This window comes from Balaenoptera acutorostrata, chromosome 11 (assembly GCF_949987535.1).
Source record: "Balaenoptera acutorostrata chromosome 11, mBalAcu1.1, whole genome shotgun sequence".
Taxonomy (NCBI): domain Eukaryota; kingdom Metazoa; phylum Chordata; class Mammalia; order Artiodactyla; family Balaenopteridae; genus Balaenoptera; species Balaenoptera acutorostrata.
The window spans coordinates 66,085,448-66,105,030 of NC_080074.1; the positions used below are offsets into that span (position 1 = coordinate 66,085,448).

General features: G+C 56.2%; 2 protein-coding genes across 2 annotated transcripts; one reads left to right on the top strand and one right to left on the bottom strand.

Moving 5' to 3' along the window:
- Positions 1–1,057: 1,057 nt before the first annotated feature.
- On the bottom strand, positions 1,058–4,073 carry WNT1 (Wnt family member 1). Its single transcript, XM_007179286.2, has 4 exons — positions 3,970–4,073; positions 2,986–3,239; positions 2,033–2,298; positions 1,058–1,546 (listed from the first exon to the last, which is right to left on the bottom strand). Exons 1-4 carry the CDS (start codon positions 4,071–4,073, stop codon positions 1,058–1,060), a joined length of 1,113 nt encoding a protein of 370 aa, XP_007179348.1.
- Positions 4,074–11,455: 7,382 nt separating this feature from the next.
- WNT10B (Wnt family member 10B) lies at positions 11,456–16,937 on the top strand. The gene is made up of 5 exons (XM_028165858.2): positions 11,456–11,618; positions 12,538–12,657; positions 12,780–13,042; positions 14,829–15,202; positions 15,824–16,937. The coding sequence occupies exons 2-5, from the start codon at positions 12,584–12,586 to the stop codon at positions 16,280–16,282; spliced, it is 1,170 nt and encodes a 389-aa protein (XP_028021659.2). The 5' UTR covers positions 11,456–11,618; positions 12,538–12,583; the 3' UTR covers positions 16,283–16,937.
- The last annotated feature ends 2,646 nt before the right edge of the window (positions 16,938–19,583 follow it).

Consider the following 19,583-nt stretch of genomic DNA (forward strand, 5'->3'; position numbering starts at 1 on the left):
TCCCCAACAATGTATCCTATTTGTTTAAAGGAGGTAAGCAATAGTGTGTTCTGGATTCAAGGAAAAGCCACCAAGTCATTGATAAAAATAGAGATTTTATTCTGCAGAGGAAGATACTACATGGGTGGGGGCGAGGAGCCACTAATAGCTACAGTGGAAGGAAATACTGATTCCGGTATGCAAAGGCATCTTTGAGAAAGTGGGGAGAGGAAAAGAGGGGTCAGAAAAGGCTGGAGGGCAAAAGGAGAGAAGAATGGAGAGGATTGGGTTGGGTGGAGGTGGTCTCTGCAAACCAGGCTGGAACCCAGCACAATAAATAGTTTTATTTACAACAACCAAACTTGTGGCTTTTTATCCACGTTTCAGTGCAAATTATTTACACACTGATGAGGAGGCAGGACAGGAAGGGGGTAGGAGGTGGCTGAGGGAGGCATGGCTGGCAGCTGTTCAATGGCTCCACGACAGAGGCTGGAAGAACGGGGATATTTCTGCGGGGTCCCCCAACCTCATGTTCCACATCACCACAGCTGCCCTTTCACCCTGGAACCTCCCGCTTCAGCTGTAGGTGGGGAGGACAAAGGCCCTGGTGCTCAGGTGTGTGTTCAGGGTCTGCACCCTTGGCAGGAGAATGGGAAGGGCATGTGGGGATCTGGAAAAAACGGAGGATAAAGGAGAGGGAGAGAGGCAGGCAGATTGCTGGCGCGGTGGAGGAGACAGAGCTACACGTCAGGAGCTGACCCTGATGGAGGAGGGGACGAATCCTTCTCCCACCTCCTGGCCAAGCAGGGGGCAGTGCAACAAGGGGTCTCCTGCGGAGATGGAGGGAGGTAGGTCCGGGGCAGGTCAGTCAGGATGGCAAGAGGGTTCATGCCGCCCCAGGCAAGTGGTTTCAGGAGTCCCCAGGTAGGATGAGGTGGGAGAAATGATCGGATACGTAGCAGTCGCGGAGTGTGGCTGAAGGGGCTGGGTGGGCGAGGATCTGGGTCTTAGGTGCCAGCGAATCTCTTTGGGGGTGGGCTTGCCGAGAACGCTCCTAGGGATGAGTCCGCGCAGCGCCTCACAGGCACTCGTGCAGTACGCGAGTGTGCGTGCAGTTGCGGCAGCTGACGTGGCAGCACCAGTGGAAGGTGCAGTTGCAGCGCTCGGTGACGCGCTGCGTGCGCGTGCGGTGGCCCCGGCCACAGCAGAGCAGCTCGCAGCCGTCCAGCGCGGGCGACGAGCTGTTGCAGGCGCGCCCTGCCGTGCCCGCTGTACCCAGGCGTCCGCTGTATGTGCAGAAGTTGGGCGATTTCTCGAAGTAGACGAGATCGTGGGGGGAGGGAGGCTTGTGAGCGGGGTCCTCGGGCTCGAGGCGCAGCAGTTCCGCCCGCGAGGCACGGTTGTTGCCGCGATTGCCGTACAGGACGCGCGAGGCGCCGTCGAAGCGGTCCCGCAGCACGTCGCCCACGGCGCGCAGCGTGGGCAGCCGCATCCAGCACGTGCGCACCGTGCACGAGCCGGACATCCCGTGGCACTTGCACTCCTGGCGCATCTCGGAGAACACGGTCTGGGGGAAACGGAGAAGAAAGGGTGTTCCAGGGCACTGTCAGAGTCAGGGCCACCTTCCCAGATACCGCCCCCTCCCGGACGTCGCCGGAACCTCAGCAAAGGCCCAGGCCTAGCCGCGCACAGAGGAAGGGAGGCGCGAAATGTCCCGCAGAGATTTGGACACTAAGCCCAACTCTGCTCCACCCGGCGAATCTGTCTCTGCCTCTCAACCTGGTTTTTTGAACCTGTACAGTGGAGTGGCTGTAGGCAATACAGTCTATGGGTTACATGACTTCTAACGTCTCCGTTGTCAGCCACTATCTCTTTCATTCTCTGGCTTCCTTCCAAGCCTCCGCGCCCTCCGGACGCCCTCGCCTGGGCTCCTTACCCTAACCCCTGACCTTATCACCGACCGTTACTTCCCAAGTTCGAGGTTAGCCTCTGCGAGGGACTCCGAGAACCCTGCCATTCCGTTTCGGGTGCGGTTACCCTCAAGCCCGCTCACCGTGCGGCCCGCCTCGTTGTTGTGAAGGTTCATGAGGAAGCGCAGGTCCCGCCCCTTCTCCCCGGAGTCCACAAACTCCCGGCCAAAGAGGCGGCCGAAGTCGATGTTGTCGCTGCAGCCCCCCCAGTGCCAATCGGGGCCCCCAGGACCGCGCCGCCGGTAGTCGCACGTGCAGGACTCGATGGAGCCCTCCGAGCAGGAGCGCGCCACCGAATGGGTGACCCCGGCCGAGGTGATGGCGAAGATAAATGCTGTTTCCCGACAGCCTGTTGGGGAAGGGAGCGGGGATCAGCTAGGGGGCACGCGGGGGTGCAGCAGGCACCTTCAGTGGAGGGCTTGGGACCCTTGAGTCCCACGCCCCAAATCCTTCCTTAGATTCCTGAAAGCCCGGCGACCGGCTGTGTTGGGAAGCTGGTCTCACGGAGAAAGCAAGTGCGTGGGCACGCAACCACGTCCACGCTTGTAATCACACGTTACTGAGACTCAGGGAGCATTTTGGCTTCTCGGTGGAAGTGGGGCAGCCCCAGAGGGAAAAGCCGAAAAGAGGGGAGTGGAAGAATTCTGCACCGCCAAGACTTCTCCGCAGCCCAAACTTTCGGCCCGGCCCTCGGCAGCGATGCAAGACTTGCTGGGCTGGAGGTAAGAGATGCCCGCAGAGACCAGCTTTGAGAGGGGCTCAGGGACAGCAGTGGCCAGCCAGCGTCCACGACTCAGAACTCCCTTTCTCTGGGGCAGTGGCTCAGAAAAGTTAGCTTCGTACCCGAGGTGCACGGCTTGAAAGCCCCTGGTAGAACGAGTCTGGCCCAGAGCTAGGGCTGGCATGAAGCTCTTGGCGGGTGGATCGTGTGACCCTGCAGGCGCCCCGCACATCTTCCCTGCACTTGCCCGCCCCTGCCCTGAGGGTGACCATGCGTTGCCCTCGTCCAGGAAGCGTCATCTTCCTGGGTACCCACCTCGGTTGACGATCTTGCCGAAGAGGTGGGGCCCCGAAGCTGTGGGACAGTTCCAGCGGCGGTTCCGGAACTGCCACTTGCACTCTCGCACAGCGCTCTGCAGTCCCCCGCTCACACTGTGCAGGATCCCTGGGTTCTGGCGGATCAGCCGCCTCTGTTTGCGGCTCAGCAGCTGCAGACTGGGCTCGAGTACCAGTTGCAGACTCTTGGAGTCGGTCAGCAGGTTCGTGGAGGAGGCTACGTTCACGATGCCCCTGGTGAGACGCATGATAGGAGCTCAAGCTCTGGAAGGGGACCTGCACCCTAACCAGAAAGGTCATGCCCACCCTGTCCTCTTTCTGGAGCTATTTGCTGGCGAGAGCGGCGGGAGATCAATAGTAAGGTAACAGTTCCGCGCTCCTGGGCTCACTAGTTTGAAAGGACTTGGCGTCCAGAGTTTTGTGTTCCCAGGAATCTTAGGGCTGCTCGGGGGCCCTGCGCCCGGAGCTGGACAGCAGAGGCCTGGGGAACCGGAGACTAGATATTCGCCTTGGCTCTCAGAGCCTGCTTCCGGGCAGCCTGGCGAGCAAACCCTGGCCTGCCATCCATGCCCACCCAAGGCGTGAAATGCTTGGGAGTTCCGCCCTCTACTTGGCTTCTTTCTGAGTGCACGCCTGCCCTTTTTCTCCCGAGGCTGGGAAACCTGTGGTGTGACTACCGCCGTGAGGCTCGGTTTGGGGCTCTTGGAAGAAGGGCGGTGCTAGATGGGAGTGGGCTCCCTGGCTGGGGTATCGTGGGCCACCGGGCGGACCATTCACCCCACTTAAGCAGAGCTGGATACTCTGGAGCAGCTCCGCCCCAGAGCGCCCCTCGGTGTCTCAAAGGGAAGTCAGAGCGCTGGAGGGAGCCTGTCTGCGGACGGATCCCAGAGCGTGGGAGCTGGATGGGGCTGGCCCCTGGCTCTGTGCCCCGAGACAAGTGGCGACCCCGCACCAGCTCACTTACCACCATCGGCCACTGCTGTTGGCGGCCAGGGCTGCAGGCAGAGCGGCCAGCGCCAGCAACAGCGTAGCGGAAACCCAGCCAGGCAGCAGCGCCCAGTGCCCCATGGCCTGCCCGGCCTTGCCCGCTCTGTGCTGCAGTTGGGGCGGCTTTGGCTGCTGCCCGCGGCGGTGGGACGGGACGCGGCGGTGGCGGCTGTGGCGAGAGTCCGCAGTCTGGCTCTAACAGCCCCGGGGGCGGGCGACGGGCTGCATGGCTCGCGGTCCCAGCTGGTGGGCTGAGGCAGCCACGGCGGGCGGCACCGCCTCTTATAGTTGCGGCGCTGGCTGAAGTGACGATAGGAGGCTGCCCCGCCGGACCGCACTGTGGCACCAGGGCACACCGGTCAGGGGCGCAGACAATGGGCAGCGAGCGGGGCCGTGGCTCCCGCCCGTCTGAGCCGAGAGCTGACGGGCTGGCCGTCGGGGCTCACCCCCGCCCCCTACCCGCTGGCTCCCGCCTCCGGACCTGCACTGGCCGCCGACCCCTCCCCTTGGGACGCCCTCCCACGCGCGCCCGCCTCACTCCTCTCCGCGTCCGGAGCCCGTCGGGGACCAGCGTCCGCCAGGGGGCGCGGCGACCAGTGTGCTTCGGGGACAAACTGCCAGGAGCTCAACCGCTTCGCTGCCCGCTGTGGGGCTGTCCCCTCGACGTCACCCCGGTCCCCGCCGGCGTCTCCTCTCTGCCCCATCCTGAGTGGAAGAAGGAAAGCTGTGGTTCTGGGCAGCGACCCTGCGGAGACACCTCCCCTCCCAGGAACCCCCGACGGCTGGACAGGGAAGGAAAAGGGGGAGACTGGGGTGGGGCTGGGACTGTGGTCAGGGAAATCCCAGGGGTGGGTTGGGGGATGCGCTGACCACACAGAGCCCCACCATGGAGAGGGGCCTGAGGCAGCGGCAGTCTGTGCTTGCGGGGTGGGCTGGAAGGAGTGCACAAGTGGCTGTGTGTGTGCGCTAAGTGGGACATTGCAAATGAGACTGAGGGTGAGAATATGCGTGAGTGTGTTCTGAGAGTGCACACTCCCGGGTGTCCTCGTGCACAGAAAATCCATGTACTGAAGAGGGATGTTAGGAGCCTTTCCCAGGAATCTTGGAACTTAGCTCAGGTCAGAAAGGGTCATCTAGTCGTCTTGTCACCACCTGGGGCAGTGCATCATCTCCTAGGTGTCGGGAAGGAGGTGGCAGCTACGTCAGGAGAGACCCAGAAGGTTGGCCGAGGAACAGAGAGTGTCTGGAACTGTGTGCGGAGGTGGGCGGATGAGTGGGAGATTAAATATGCATAGGTGTGTCACTCTCACCCGGTGTACCTTGTGTCATCCTATAGTGTGTCACCCTGTGGCATGTGTCAGCCTGTGCATGTCACTGGGGGAGGGGCGACTAAGCCTGTAACCAAGGTGGTATCAAGATGGATGAGGCCTGGAGTGGCAGCGTCCCTGAGGACTAGGCTCAGAAAGGAAGGGCAGTGGAGCAGATGTCAGGGGTGTGCATGGAGGCGCTGGGAAGAGAAGGGCTGCTGGCTAAACTGAACCCAGAAGAGGGAACTTGTGTCTCCAAGTTTCTGCTTCTTTCTGAATTTTTCTGCCAGGTTTCTGTCTTCTCCCCCAAAACTCTGGCTCTCTTCACTCTCACCATGCCAGGATACCTAGAGCACCTGCGACCATCTCTACGAGTCCTGGGAGTCGCTCCTCCTAGGACTCTATCTCAGCCTCAAGGCCACCTCTGCCTCCTATCGAAGAAGTGGCAGCTGTTCCCTATATGGGGCATAGGGGGCACTGCCAGCCTGGTTATCATGCCCCACCACCACACACAGATGGCCCCTGGAAGAGGGAGGATCTCCTCCTTTACATCTCTCCTCTCTCTCCATTTTACGGAGGAAAAACTACATTGGGCAGTTATCCAAGGGCCACACAGCTAACGAGGGAATAAATGGCAGAGCCAGGTTAAAACCCAGACTGTTTTGACTCAAAGCCCATGCTCTTTCCACCTTACTGGTTGCTTGTGACCGTGCAGCAATAGCAGGCCGGGAGCTCTTCCCGAAATTGGCAGATAAATAAAAATGGTCTTTAGGATCTTCCTGCCTCTCCTTTTTTAAAAAAAAAAAATTATTTATTTATCTGGCTGCATCAGGTCTTAGTTGCGGCATGCGGGATCTAGTTCCCTGACTAGGGATCAAACCCGGGCCCCTGCATGTGGAGCATGGAGTCTTAACCACTGGACCACCAGGGAAGTCCCCTGCCTCCCCCCCTTTTTTTTGGAGTACAATTGCTTTACAGTGTTGTGTTAGTTTCTGCTTTATAACAAAGTGAATCAGCTATACATATACCTATATCCCCATATCTCCTCCCTCTTGCGTCTCCCTCCCATCCTCCGTATCCCACCCCTCTAGGTGGTCACAAAGCACCGAGCTGATTGCCTCCCTTTTTGATCCTCTCTTTTTCATCTCCTCTGCCTTTAGGATGCTTTTTGACTGAGCAATGTACCCAGGCTTGTTCCTAAAGGGTTCCAAGTCCCAGAAATGATCAGGCTTCCCCTCCAATGCAGGGAAATCACTCTAAGAAATAAATGCCTGATAAGTTTAATTAATCTTCCTGGGGCACTTGCATTTTAAAAGAGATGCATATTAACCCAAATGAAGCCTGATGGAGGTTATTTTTGAGGGGAATATATTTTCCAGGCCCTTTGCCCAGTCCAGCATGCTTGGCCCCTCCAAGGATTTGACCCTGAGGGACAAGGTGTACTGGCCCAGCATCTTACACAGGTCTAAAAGCCAGTGGCCTCTGCAGAGGCCACCCAGCACAGATGGCTCAAGTAAACAGTGTACCATGGGCAGCTTGTCCTTTGTCCCTTAGGAGTTTCTTCCCACTGGGGCCTGGGTCACATCTTTTGGCTTGGTGGGTTGATAAAACCCCATGGAGGAGGGAGCTGGGCTCAAAGACAGGGCAGTCCTGTCTGTGGCCACTGGTGACAAGCAGAGGTGGGAAGAGAGGAAAGAAGGATTCAGTATCCTTTGTTTCACCATTCCACCCGCCAGGAATAGTGGGGAAGAGTGGGAGGGCTCTAGGTCTGGTCACACTCTGTATGATCTGGCCCAAATTTCTATTTAGATCAAATCATCGCTCTATCAATTGTCCTCTCTTTCTTTCCTGCATCCTCAATTTACCTCTCTACTGGATCATACCCATCAGCATACAAATATGCTGTAATGTCTCCCATCTAAAAAACCCCAAAACTTTGTTTGACTTCACATTACCACCCAAGGTTGCCCCGTTTCTCTGCTGTCTTTTACTGCAGAACTCAAAAGCGTTGCTTTAATCACCAGTACCAGTTTCTTTTCTTTATTTTTTCTTTCCACCACCCTAATCACACCGTCTAACCCAATACATTTCCTTATCACAATCATCCATGACCTCCATTTTGCTCTACAGTCAAATCTCAGTTCTCTCCTAACAAACTTTTTAGGAATAGCAGACAAAGTTGAACACTTCCTCCTTGAAATATTCTCTCTTGATTTCTGGAACACCGTTCCTACCTCCCTGGCTGCTCACCTTCTCAGTCTCTTTATCTGGTTCCACCTTTGTACCCAATTTCTACATAACTCATTGGACTGCACCCCAGTTCAATCTGGAGCTTCTTCTCAGTCTACACTCACTCCTTTGGTGAACTATCCAGTCTCATGTTCCCTACTTTTATCTCTGGCCCTGAACTCTGGACTTGCATATCTAACACTTGAATAAACACCTCAAAATGTACAATGTCCAAAACTGAACTCCCAATTCTTCCCCTGCACCTGCTCTTTTTTCAGTCATCCCCATCCCAGTAAATGGCAACTCCATCCTTTCAGTTGCTCAGGACAAGAATCTTAGAGCCATCCTTGACTCATCTGTTTTCTTATAATCTGTGTCAAATCAGTAAAAAAAGAAAAGAAAAAAGAAAAAAAAAAGTCCTGCCCTTCTGTCTTCAAAATGTATGTAGAATCTGATCCATTCTTACTATTTCACTTCTACAACACTGGTCAGAGCCACCATCATATCTCTCTCCTGTACTACTGCAATAGCCTCCTAACAGTTCTCCCTGCCCCAGTCCTTGGGCCCCATAGTCTATTTTCCACACAGCAGCCAGAGCCATTCTTTCTAAAACAAAGTGAGATCGTTTCATTCTCTGCTCAGAATTTTCCAGTGATTCCCTATCTCACTCAAAGGAAAAGGCAAAATCTTTATTTTGCCTACAAGGCCCTATATAATCTGACCCTGCTCCTTCCTTGTCTTCTAACTTCAATGCCTACCACTCTCTCCCCTGTGGGTTCCTCCCTCCAGCCACACCGGCCTCCTTGCTAATTCCTTGAATGTACCAAGTAAGTGTCTGTCCCAAGATCTTTGCACCTGCTTTTCTGTCTTCTGGAATGCCCTTCCTCAGCTATCTCCATGAATTTGTTCCTTCCCTTTTCCTCCTCCTGTATAAAATGTAATCCCACTACCTATTTCCTTTACCCTGCTTTATTTTTCTTTGTATCACTTTTGACCATGGATAACTTTAAAGGCTTAAGGTAGAAAATCAGTAGCAAGCCACCGCCTCCCTTGAAATAGAAATGAGAGAGATATGTCAGAGGGGAGAGAGGCTTTACCTAGATGGGGTCTGGGGAGGAAGCAGGGGACCAGGGCTGAGAGTTATGGGCAGAGGAGCCCTCCTTCCTTTGAAGCACCAGCAGGTGGCACTATCTCCTTGGGCTGGGAAGGCATCAGTCTCTGGTAGAGAAGGGGGCAAAGTTCTGTCGAGGGTAATCTCACAGATATGTTGGGGCCAACTGCTGAATGTGGGGGGGTTTCTTGGGAGTCCAGCGTAGTCGGGCTGTGGAACCTCTGGTGCCTCCGGGTGGTGGCCTACGGTGCTGCAGCAGAAGGCGTGAGAGGCGGAGGGTGGGCAGCGCAGCTGAGCTCACCGCCGCCGCGGGCGCATCCATCCCTCCAGGGCCTATAATTTGGGTTCCCCGGGCCTGGCCGCCCCTATCAGCGGCTCAGCAATAGATGAGTCACCCGGGACCCTGGGCCAAGGCAAACACGGGGTGGGGGGAGGAGGGGGAGGAAGAGGAGGAGGCTTTCGAGACTGTACTCAGCTTTAGCCGACGCCTCAGTTGCTCGATCCCCCAATCTCTCTTTTCTTTGACCCCCGCCCTATAGGGCCCCAGTGTTCTTCTCAGATTGCTCTCGGTGCATCCATCCCCATGATGGGAAGGCAGCCCCCTACCCTTCCCATTGAGGGGAAGGGGGACCAGCTTGCTCCCATTTCCCTCCATGAAGCAATGACAGTCCCTCACTTTCCCCCTGCTGTCATGGCCCCAACCCTTGTCAAGGTCTCTCTGGTTCCCGCCCCTCTCCTTTCCTGGAGCTGGCCGCGTGCTTGGGGTATTAGGCAATGGGTGTGTACCCGCAGCCCTCTCCAGGCCCCGCCTGCCACACCACCCTCCAGCCGCCTGCGGGTCAGTGCTCAGGCCAGCCGGTCGGGCCGAGGGCACTGGGGGCCAGCTCAGGCCACCCAGTCTGCCTGCCTGTGGACTCAGGTCCCAGAGCTGGGCTTCTGTAGGGAAAGGGAACAGGAGTATGGGTCCTTGGACTTGGGATAGGCCAGCTTGGGGAGCCCTGGGGTCACTAAGAAAATGGAATCTGTGGCAGTAGTTCTGACCCTGGCCCTTCCTTGGCACCTGACTATACTGCAGCCCAGCAAGGGTAGAATAAGAAGGAACAGTCTGAAACCTGAGGGAGACCTGGAGACACATGGAGAAATACGAGTGTCCAAGAGGTCCCCCTGTGGGAGAAGAGGGGCATAGGAAGCCTCGTCCCCCCCTGCAGGGACCTAGGTAAACTTCCAGGCTGACATCCAGGGAGAAGGACAAGGACACTGAATCCAGGTGTAAGGACAAAAGCTACTGAGACAGGGTGCAGATTCTGGTGGCCTCAAAAGCCACACACGGTTTGGTTCTTGGCCCCTAAACAGGAAGGAGGGGCAAGAGCTCTAGGGCTCCTTCTCCTATACTCCCCTCTCCCCCAGAGGTAGGAAAGCAGAGAAAAGCAAGCAACCCTCTGTGGTCACAGCTGTCCAGTGTCAGGACCATGGCGCTTTCACCTCCCTAGCCTGCTTGAGGCCTGGCACATAAAGGTGATTAATACATATCCCAACAGATGAAAGTCACTAATCTCTCTCAGACAGCTTCGCCTCCTAGACAGCAATGCCCCCTGCAGCACGGGGCAGGACCTGCAGCCACACAGACTGGAGGCTCGCTGCCCAGCAGAGCTGCATGGCCACTACCAAGGAAGCGATGACTGGGGCTGTGGGTTTCAGCCCCGTGGCTCTGCTTCCCCGGGGGGCCTGTCTCTGAGTCAACGTGCCAGCCTTGGGCGCGCGGGGCCAGCAGTGCCTTGGGCTGCGGTCTGGCAGGGGCGGGGGGCGGCTGGGAAGCCTGGGGCCCCTCTCTGGCAAAAATAGCCCATAGTGGTTATAGCTGGGAGGGTGAGTCAGGCAGGAGCGCAGTGGCTCCTAACCCCTTCGCTGCCACTGGAGCTCCCTAAGGTGGTTTGCCTCTGTATGTGCAACCCAGGATCAGGCTCTTTCCCTGGCTGTCCTTGGGCTGGGCTCAGCTTGGGATCCCGAGGCCCTCCTCATTCCACGTGAAGCAAGTCTGAGAGTCTGGAGCAGGAATATGGGCTACCCGGAGTGCAGACCCGGGATCCTAGGAAGGGCAGGAGACCTCTGCTGGCAAGGCTGCCTGTAAGCCAAGGGAAGCATTGGGGCAGGCTGAAGATCTCTGGAGCTACCCGAGCCGCTGCTAAAGCCAAACTCTGAGGCCAGAGCTGACCCCTCCCAAGAGGCAGGCGTAGGGCTCGGAGGTGGGCGGAAGCCAAGCCACCCAGAAGGGAGCTGCTCCTGCCGGCTCCGATTGCCCTGCAGTGTGCTCTCTCTGAGGGCTCTACCCAAGACTGTCCAGCGACAAAACTTCCATCTCAGCTCCATCTTCATCTTCTCAAGGGCACCTTGCAACCATCCAGCTATCAGTGGGGAAACTGAGGCAAAGAGAAATGACCACTTGGGACCAGGGTCCTGGCTCCCTAGACTGGGTCACTGCACCCTCCTTGCAGCCTGGGCGGTCCCAGAGCAGGTGAGCAGAACTCTGACCACCTCCCCCTTCAGCGGGGCCAAGCCTGAACCCAGGCGTCGGGGGAGAGGGTGTGTGTGTACGCTGGGAGGAGGGGGAGCGGCTGGGCTCCCCGGGTCATGGCGGGGGGTGCGAGGAGTGGGGTGGGGATGCCCCGGGCTCGGGGAGGGGCCGCAGCTCTGTCAGCCGCGGCAGAGCCGCCGGTGAGCTCGGCGCGAGTAGAGCCAGAGCCCCCAGTTCTTTGCTCGCCCGCCTGCTAGCTTTCTCGATCACTCCCTCCCTTCCTCCCTCCCTTCCTCCCGGCGGCCGCGGCGGCGCTGGGGAAGCGGCGAAGAGGAGTGGCCCTGCCCTGGAAGAATGCGGCTCTGCCGAGGGGGCAGAACCCGACGCAGTCTCCCCACGGTCTGAACAGCCCGAGCCCAGGCTACCCAACCGCGCCGGTGGCGGACTCCGCACCAGAGCAGCTGGAGGTAATCGGGACCGGGAAAGCAGGGAGGGCAGGGACTCGCACACGGGGATGAGACAGGCACAGTGGCAGTCAGACAGACAGACACGCATCCGCCCACGGGGGCACAGAGATGCGGAGAGAGCCGGGGATATCGCCAGAGATAAAGACACAGCAAATAAAGGAGTGGCCCCAGATTTGGAGGGCAATGAACGGGAGCAAAGGGGTGGGGACTGAGACTGGGGACCTGGCGGGGACCAGACGGGCGATGCTAGGAGGAGGGGAACATGTGGTTAGGGAAGGTGGCAGATGAGGAAGAGGTCTCAGCTTGCTCCATGGTCCCTTTCAGGAGGGAACCAAGGTCCCCTCCCTGACTTTGCCGCACCTGGAGCCTCCCCTCGCTCCCTACTGGGGCTGAAGGGGGCAGAGTGGGATGGGGAGCCCATTTCTCCACCCTTTTCAGAGAAGCTGCTGGCCTTAGACGGCACCTGGAGGCGACACTCCCCCACCCCCGCCCTGCCAGCTGGGGGTGGTGGGGAACCCCCTCCCAATCCTGCCCAGCATCCCAGTGAGAGGGTGAAGCTGTGCTGGGCAGGGGAAGCCAGTCTTGGGGCCCTTGAAAAGGGAGCGGTGGGCAAGGTAGTGGAGAGCTGTTTGTGAGTCTATACATCTCTTTGCACGTGAGTGTGCCTGTGTGCCAGGCATTGTGTCTGGCTAGATCGGCTCCAGAGCACTAGCGTAAGTCCCAGCTTCTAGGCAGGGACTTCCTCCAGGGCCCAGGTACTCTGGGAATCAAGGCGTGATCTTTATTGTTTTGTTTGAGGGGGGTGAGAACGGTCGGTGGGGTGGCACTGGTGAGTTAGGAGCCCGAAGTTGGGCATTCTTTGGTTGCCCAGGCGAGCCACCCTATTCCGGAGCCATCCTTAAGTCTCCCTGTCCCGCAGGCCCTGATCGATCTGCCCACCGGGGCCTTCGGGCCCGGGATTCGACATGCGGGAGGAGCCGCGGCCGCGGCCTCCGCCCTCGGGCCTCGCGGGTCTCCTGTTCCTGGCTTTGTGCAGTCGGTGAGCAGTTCCCCCGTCACCCAGCCCACGAGAGAAAGCCCTGGGCTAGAGGCGGGGCGGGAGGAGTCAGAGGGGGCGCGAGGCCTGGACCACAGACCCTCAAATGCCTTCTCGGTTCCCAGGGCCCTAAGCAATGAGATTCTGGGTCTGAAGCTGCCCGGCGAGCCGCCGCTGACCGCCAACACCGTATGCTTGACGCTGTCGGGCCTGAGCAAGCGGCAGTTAGGCCTGTGCCTGCGCAGCCCCGACGTGACGGCGTCCGCGCTTCAGGGCCTGCACATCGCGGTCCACGAGTGTCAGCACCAGCTGCGTGACCAGCGCTGGAACTGCTCGGCGCTCGAGGGCGGCGGCCGCCTGCCGCACCACAGCGCCATCCTCAAGCGCGGTGAGCCTGACAGGGCGGGTCTGCGCCGTCGCCGGGGCTGGGGGGCGGGGGGCAGGCCGAGGCGAGCGGAGGCGGGAAGGGACGAGTTCACGACTCCGGGAGGGGCCTCTCCGGGAATTCCCCCCAGAGCCGCGCGCGGAGTAGGGTCTGGCCACCCGTCTGGGGCCCCGTGCTTCTGACTTCCACCTGCGCACTGCCGGCAAGGCAACTGGGTCCCTGCTCCCCTACCTTAGGGCCCCCCCTTTCCTGCCTCCGCCCAGCTGATCTGGGCTGCACCTGCGAGCAAGAGATGCCCCCAGCCCTGGAAACTTCAAATGCCCCCCTTCTTCCCCTCCCCCAGTTTTCTGTCCCTCCCTCGCCATGGGACAAGCCCAGGCTGGTGTCCCCAGAGCCTCAGCGGGGGTGGGGTGACGCCCCCAACCGTTTAAGGGTTAAACCCACTCCCCTAATTACTGGGGTTCCCAGGAGCAGAAGGTGGGAACAAAGACCCTGATGGCTTTGAAGCCAGGGAGCGTCCCCCTCCTCTGTGCTGTGAGGGCCCCAGGTGGCTCTCACCTGAGCAGGTGAGGAGTGGCTGGAGGGGTGGAGAACAGGTCACTTCGGGGCCTGGTCTGGGGGCCCTGGTCTGAGAGGCAGCCCTGTCTCTTGCCAGGCCATGCCCGAGTTTACTCCCTAGAGGAGTAAACATCCATCTCAGTCTCAGCCCAAGGGTGGGGGCAATACTTTGGGGACCACAGGGTTAATAGGCAGCTGCCATCTTCAGGGGAATTCCCAAGACTTGTGCAAACAGCTTCCCCCCTGGAGGGTTGGGGTTGGAGGATCAGGAGGCTGGGCCAGGAGCCCTGCGTCCTGGGGTGGGAGAGGCCTGGCCCCTAGAGAGGTGCTGTCTCTCATCCAGTCAGGGCTCCAGAGAGCCCCTGCCTAGAAGGAAGTGAGGGACCCCCTCCATTTCCACAGGGCCTGGTGTAGGCGAAGGCTTTGATGCCCAAATGAGAAGCGTGTCTATCTAAGCCCGGGAAAGGCTTGTCATCCTGAGCCTCTGTGACCCCCAAAACATAACAAAGAAGCCAATATTTTAAGAGGGCCTTAGGGAGAATCACCCCCACCTCTCTCCCTCTCCCAGTGTTTTATAGAGTAATAGCAGGTTAGGATAAACATAAAGGGCAGTCTTAATGGGCAATAGTCTTATAAAACTAGAAGCTGGAAAAAGGAAGGACAGCTCCACAGCTCCCGTACTTTGGGGATGTTGGAGTGGTGGAGGGTAGGTTGGTTAAAAGGCTGATTAAAATAATCTTGAATTACACACACACACACACACACACACACACACACACACACACACACACACACACAAAACCAAAGGACTCTGCTTCCACCCCACCTGCAGGGCTGGGGAATTTCTAAGGCTTTCAGATGTAGAACTAAGTGAACACATCTTCAAAGACCTCAGGGACTCTCTCTTAGTCATCTCTCAACCCCAGGGGTCTTTCCCTTTAGGCTAGCTCTTTCATCCATACCTGAAAATCCCAGACTTAACAGAGCAAGAATGGGCCTCAGGGATGATCTCAAACCATCCTCTCCCTTTAAAGATGAGGAAACTGAGGCTCTGTGCTTTCGGTTCCCTTACTTCCCGTGTGACTTGCTCCCAAATTACTCAGCTGGTAAATGGCAGGATCAGGAGTCAGGAGTTTCTGGAATTGGAGTGTGGCTGTTTATTTCCTTTGGCCTCCTTACTCTCAGCTGCCTGTCAGACTTACCCCTACCATCAAAACCTTTTCATCCCCAGGTTTCCGAGAGAGCGCTTTTTCCTTCTCCATGCTGGCTGCTGGGGTCATGCATGCGGTAGCCACAGCCTGCAGCCTGGGCAAGCTGGTGAGCTGCAGCTGTGGCTGGAAGGGCAGTGGCGAGCAGGATCGGCTGAGGGCCAAACTGCTGCAGCTGCAGGCTCTGTCCCGGGGCAAGAGTTTTCCCCACTCCCTGCCCAGCCCGGGCCCCGGCTCAGGCCCCAGCCCTGGCCCCCAGGACACATGGGAATGGGGTGGCTGTAACCATGACATGGACTTTGGAGAGAAGTTCTCTCGGGATTTCTTGGATTCCAGGGAAGCTCCCCGGGACATCCAGGCACGAATGCGAATCCACAACAACAGGGTGGGGCGTCAGGTATGTGTGTGCAACTTGCCCTCCGTCTCCCTAGCTTTCGAGGCCTGGCTAGATCTTGGGAGGCACAGCATAGCAAGAGGATGTGGTGGGTGATTGCCACTCACCAGCTGGGTGGCCTGGAGCAGAGCAAGTCACTTAACCTCAGTTTTGCATCTGTAAAAAGAGTCTAATGATACCTACCTTACAGTGTCATTAAGAGTGAGCTAGCAAATAGAGCACCCAGAATAGTGCCTAGTCCTTGGCGGGTGCTCATTACATGGTAGCTATTATTATAGCTGTCTTCCCTACAGAATTTAGGGGTGCTAGACTCCCTGGTTTGGCAGTGCTCACTCTGGAAAGAGCACTGGACTGGGAGTCAGGACAACTGGAGCTGAGTCCTGTTGCCAGCTAGTTATTGAAGATGGGCAAATTACACTCTGCTCCGGCTTCAGTTCTCCAACCATAAAATGAGGGAGTTGGGCTATTAGCCAGCCTCGAAGTGCCCTTTCTCTTCTGATGTTCCCTTGTCATTCTTGCCTCTGTTTGTCCCTCTGTGCCCTCTGTTCCCTCCCCTCTCCTGTGCCTCTGTGCTCTGTCCGTTTGCTGCCCTCCCCTTTCACCTCTTCCCTGCTGATGCTCTAGGTGGTAACTGAGAACCTGAAGCGGAAATGCAAGTGCCATGGCACATCAGGCAGCTGCCAGTTCAAGACGTGCTGGAGGTCAGCCCCAGAGTTCCGGGTGGTAGGGGCAGCCTTGAGGGAGCGGCTGGGCCGGGCCATCTTCATTGATACTCACAACCGCAACTCCGGAGCCTTCCAACCCCGCCTTCGTCCCCGTCGCCTCTCAGGAGAACTGGTCTACTTTGAGAAGTCTCCTGACTTCTGTGAGCGAGACCCCACCATGGGCTCCCCAGGCACGCGGGGCCGGGCCTGCAACAAGACCAGCCGCCTGCTGGATGGCTGTGGCAGCCTGTGCTGTGGCCGCGGCCACAACGTGCTCCGGCAGACACGAGCTGAGCGCTGTCATTGCCGCTTCCACTGGTGCTGCTACGTGCTATGTGATGAGTGCAAGGTCACAGAGTGGGTCAACGTGTGTAAGTGAGGGTCCGCCTCACTGAGGGGCTGGGGAAGGGGAGGGGCACCTTTGCAGCCTTTTGCTCTGATTTCTGTCCAGGGTCAATCTTGGCCCCTGGAAGCTCAAAGTATCTACCTGGAAACAGCTTTGGGGGTGGTAGGGGTCAGGTGGAGTCTGTGATGTGTGGCCTTCTCCCCCACAGTAGGAGGGCTTGAGAGGGAGCTGTCACCCTCTTCTGCTCCTTGATCATCCGAATGGACTAAGATGAAATGAACTGTATTGCCCCCCTCTACCCATCCTGGGGTCCCTTTAACTCTCATTCACACTCCTTTTGGCTGGGGAGTCCCTATAGTTTGACCACTCTTTTCTTTTGAGGGATAGCCCCAGGCATTGTGTGGAGCCATAAGACCTGTATCCAGAAGGAGACCACTCACTCCTACTTGCTGTTCCCAAACTCCTTTACTGCAGCCTGGGCCCCCTCTTAGGGAGTAATGGGAGATGGTTGTAGAGAGGTTTTTCTTAGGGAAGGGACAGAGTACAGGGCACTCAAAAGCCCTGAAAGTTGTCTGTCTAGGCCCTTAGGGAAGCTGCCCCCCCAATTCAGATGTTAAAGGGAACCCTCCAAAGGAAGAATTTTACCTAAGATTCTCTGAGCCTCTTTTTCTTTCTTCAGCACGGGGGGTGGGAATGGATAATTTATTGTACTGAGACTTGTTCTTGGTTCTTGTTTGTAACAAAAATAAATTAAGTTACTGGACCAGTGAATACAGATGGTGATATTTCTACCCACATTTGGGATCCCAGTCCTGGATTCTTTGCCGGGTGAATTCTCCTACCCTCCCACACTCAATGACTTTTTGTATATAATGCCTGGTTCCACAAAGGATTTCAGATGGTCTTCAGGTGACCTGGTGACTTTTAGTGTGGAAAAACCTGGGCAGGGCGGGGGGGACTTCTAGGTGTGAGGGACTAGAAATGTAAACATAGGCCCTATTTACATTCTCTGTGCCTCAACTCCAAATTTTGCCTTGGTCACTGCCCTAAAACAGGGGTTGGCTTTTTTTTTTTCCCCTGTAAAGGGCTTGATGGTAGATACATTAGACTTTCGGACTTTGTCGAAACTACTCAACTCTGCCATAATTACTCAAAAGCAGCCATAGACCATACATAAACAAATGGGCATGGCTATGTCCAATAAAACTTAATTCACAGAAATGGACTGCGGGACCAGATTTGGTCCTCTGGCTGTGATTTGTTTTGACCCCTACCCTACATACCATGAGGTCACCTCCTTTCTGGGGTTTTCATGTCCTGAAGATGTCCCAGCATTGAACCTGGACCCAAAAGGGCAGGTTCTTTTCTCTCTGGCTCCAAATCAGAGAACTTGGAGATAGATGCAAGACTAATGCGAAACATATATAAAGGATTCCTACGCTCAAAATTGGAGTTTTTTACTTTGGAAACCAGAAACACCAGCATGCTCTCCCACTGAATTATTTGCCTGTGTAGTTTGTCTTTCCTTATTCAGAGCGTTTCTGCATTTAATCTCAATAAAACAATGCCTTTATCTTTCAGGAGATAACCATAACTAGAGAAAACAGAATTTCTTTTATTTCAATTCCAATTTCTTTCTATTCCTAGCCCAGTATCATTGAAAACAAACAATTAGGGCTTCCCTGGTGGCACAGTGGTTGAGAATCCACCTGCCAATGCAGGAGACACGGGTTCGATCCCTGGTCCCGGAAGATCCCACGTGCCACGGAGCAACTAAGCCCATGCGCCACAGCTACTGAGCCTGCGCTCTAGAGCCCGCAAGCCACAACTACTGAGCCTGCATGCTACAACTACTGAAGCCTGCGCACCTAGAGCCTGTGCTCCGCTCCGCAACAAGAGAAGCCACCACAATGAGAAGCCTGCACACCACAACGAAGAGTAACCCCCGCTTGCCGCAACTAGAGAAAGCCCGTGCGCAGCAACGAAGACCCAACGCAGCCAAAAATTAAAAAATAAATAAATAAATAAATAAATAAATGCAATAAATAAATTTATTAAAAAAAGAAAAGAAAATAAACAATTATCTTTCAATTCAGAAAAGGAATCTGCATCACAAATTTAGAACTTTACAAATAACAATATTTATGGAGTTGCAAGATGCTGACTCTATCAGGTCATCTCCTTGGCTAGGGGATGTAGAAATAGTCCTTTTCACTCCTCTAGGCAATAACTATATCTACCCTCAAAATCAGGTGAAATGACGGTAGCAAGAACCACAAGGGGTGTTGGTTTAGGGCAGTAGTTTATGGCAAAAGTTTATGTCCTGAATTTCTGCTTGTGCACTGCGAATTCTTGATTTGGAAATTTGGTGGAGGTAGGCTTTAGGCACTGACTGAGCCTAACGTATGTATGGGATAGTTGGGGAGAGAGGGATGCAGCTAGAATACACACAGGATATGAGAGAATAATGATAAGGAATATCCAGAATGGGAATTTCTCACACTCAGGAAGAGGGAGGAGAATGTCCAATGAAATCACAGCAGGAATATTTCAGTTTTTCCCCTATTTCCTTCCTCTGTGCTCTCTTTGGCTCCCTTTCTCTTTCTAGCGTTCTCTCTTCTTTCGTCAGACACACTCTGTGGCAAACTTAAGCCCCAAACCACAACCTTGAGAAATTCCAAATGGATTTTGTCAGCAAGGCCAACACCCCCCTCCCCACCCCTGCTCCCGGCACACGCTCTGGGCTCAGGCCCAGGCCTGGGGTCAGTGACGGGAGTGGGAGTGTGCAACCCACAGAGCGGGTGGCTAAAATTTCAGCTTTAGTTAGCGCCAATGGCAGCCAGAGGGAGGGAGAAAGACTGATGAGCTGTAAGTCAGGCCTCTTGGCCTCCTTCAGCTCTGGACAGAGCTCTTCTTCCCTTAGCTTTTCAAGTGGCTGGGGAGCTGGGGAGTGGCATTGGCTGGCTTATTGCCAGATGAGCAGCACCCCTCCTGTCTGTGCTCCTCTTTGCTCCATGGGAAGTGCCCAGTAATGCTGCAACAGACACTTTCCCCTCCAGACTCTAGACGGTGAAGGATAGAAGGGCTGGGAGATTCTCCAGTTCCATTCAACAGTTCTGACTCAAATTCATGATACTTGCTGCTAACCATACTAGACTGTCACCATTTCCATCCTTCTATCACACCCGGACCCAACCTTGAGAGGATCTGGAGACTTCGGCAGGAACATTGACAGGTGTCACCTCCTGTCAGAGTCCCACAAGGCATGTTGGTATGGTTGAGGCACTAGCAAGGGCAGTGGCAAAGCATAATTTTGGTGATCAGTGTGTGGGCA

What these genes read in the sequence shown, in the direction of transcription:
- WNT1 (XM_007179286.2), bottom strand. Translation starts at nt 4,073, where the DNA reads ATGGGGCACTGGGCGCTGCTGCCTGGCTGGGTTTCCGCTACGCTGTTG. An exon ending in CGGCAAGATCGTCAACCGAG is followed by an intron (nt 2,299 to 2,985) that starts GTGGGTACCCAG and finishes CTTCCCCAACAG; the next exon opens with GCTGTCGGGAAACAGCATTT. An exon ending in ACAACGAGGCGGGCCGCACG is followed by an intron (nt 1,547 to 2,032) that starts GTGAGCGGGCTT and finishes CGTTTCCCCCAG; the next exon opens with ACCGTGTTCTCCGAGATGCG.
- WNT10B (XM_028165858.2), top strand. Translation starts at nt 12,584, where the DNA reads ATGCGGGAGGAGCCGCGGCCGCGGCCTCCGCCCTCGGGCCTCGCGGGT. An exon ending in TTCCTGGCTTTGTGCAGTCG is followed by an intron (nt 12,658 to 12,779) that starts GTGAGCAGTTCC and finishes CTCGGTTCCCAG; the next exon opens with GGCCCTAAGCAATGAGATTC. An exon ending in CAGCGCCATCCTCAAGCGCG is followed by an intron (nt 13,043 to 14,828) that starts GTGAGCCTGACA and finishes TTTCATCCCCAG; the next exon opens with GTTTCCGAGAGAGCGCTTTT.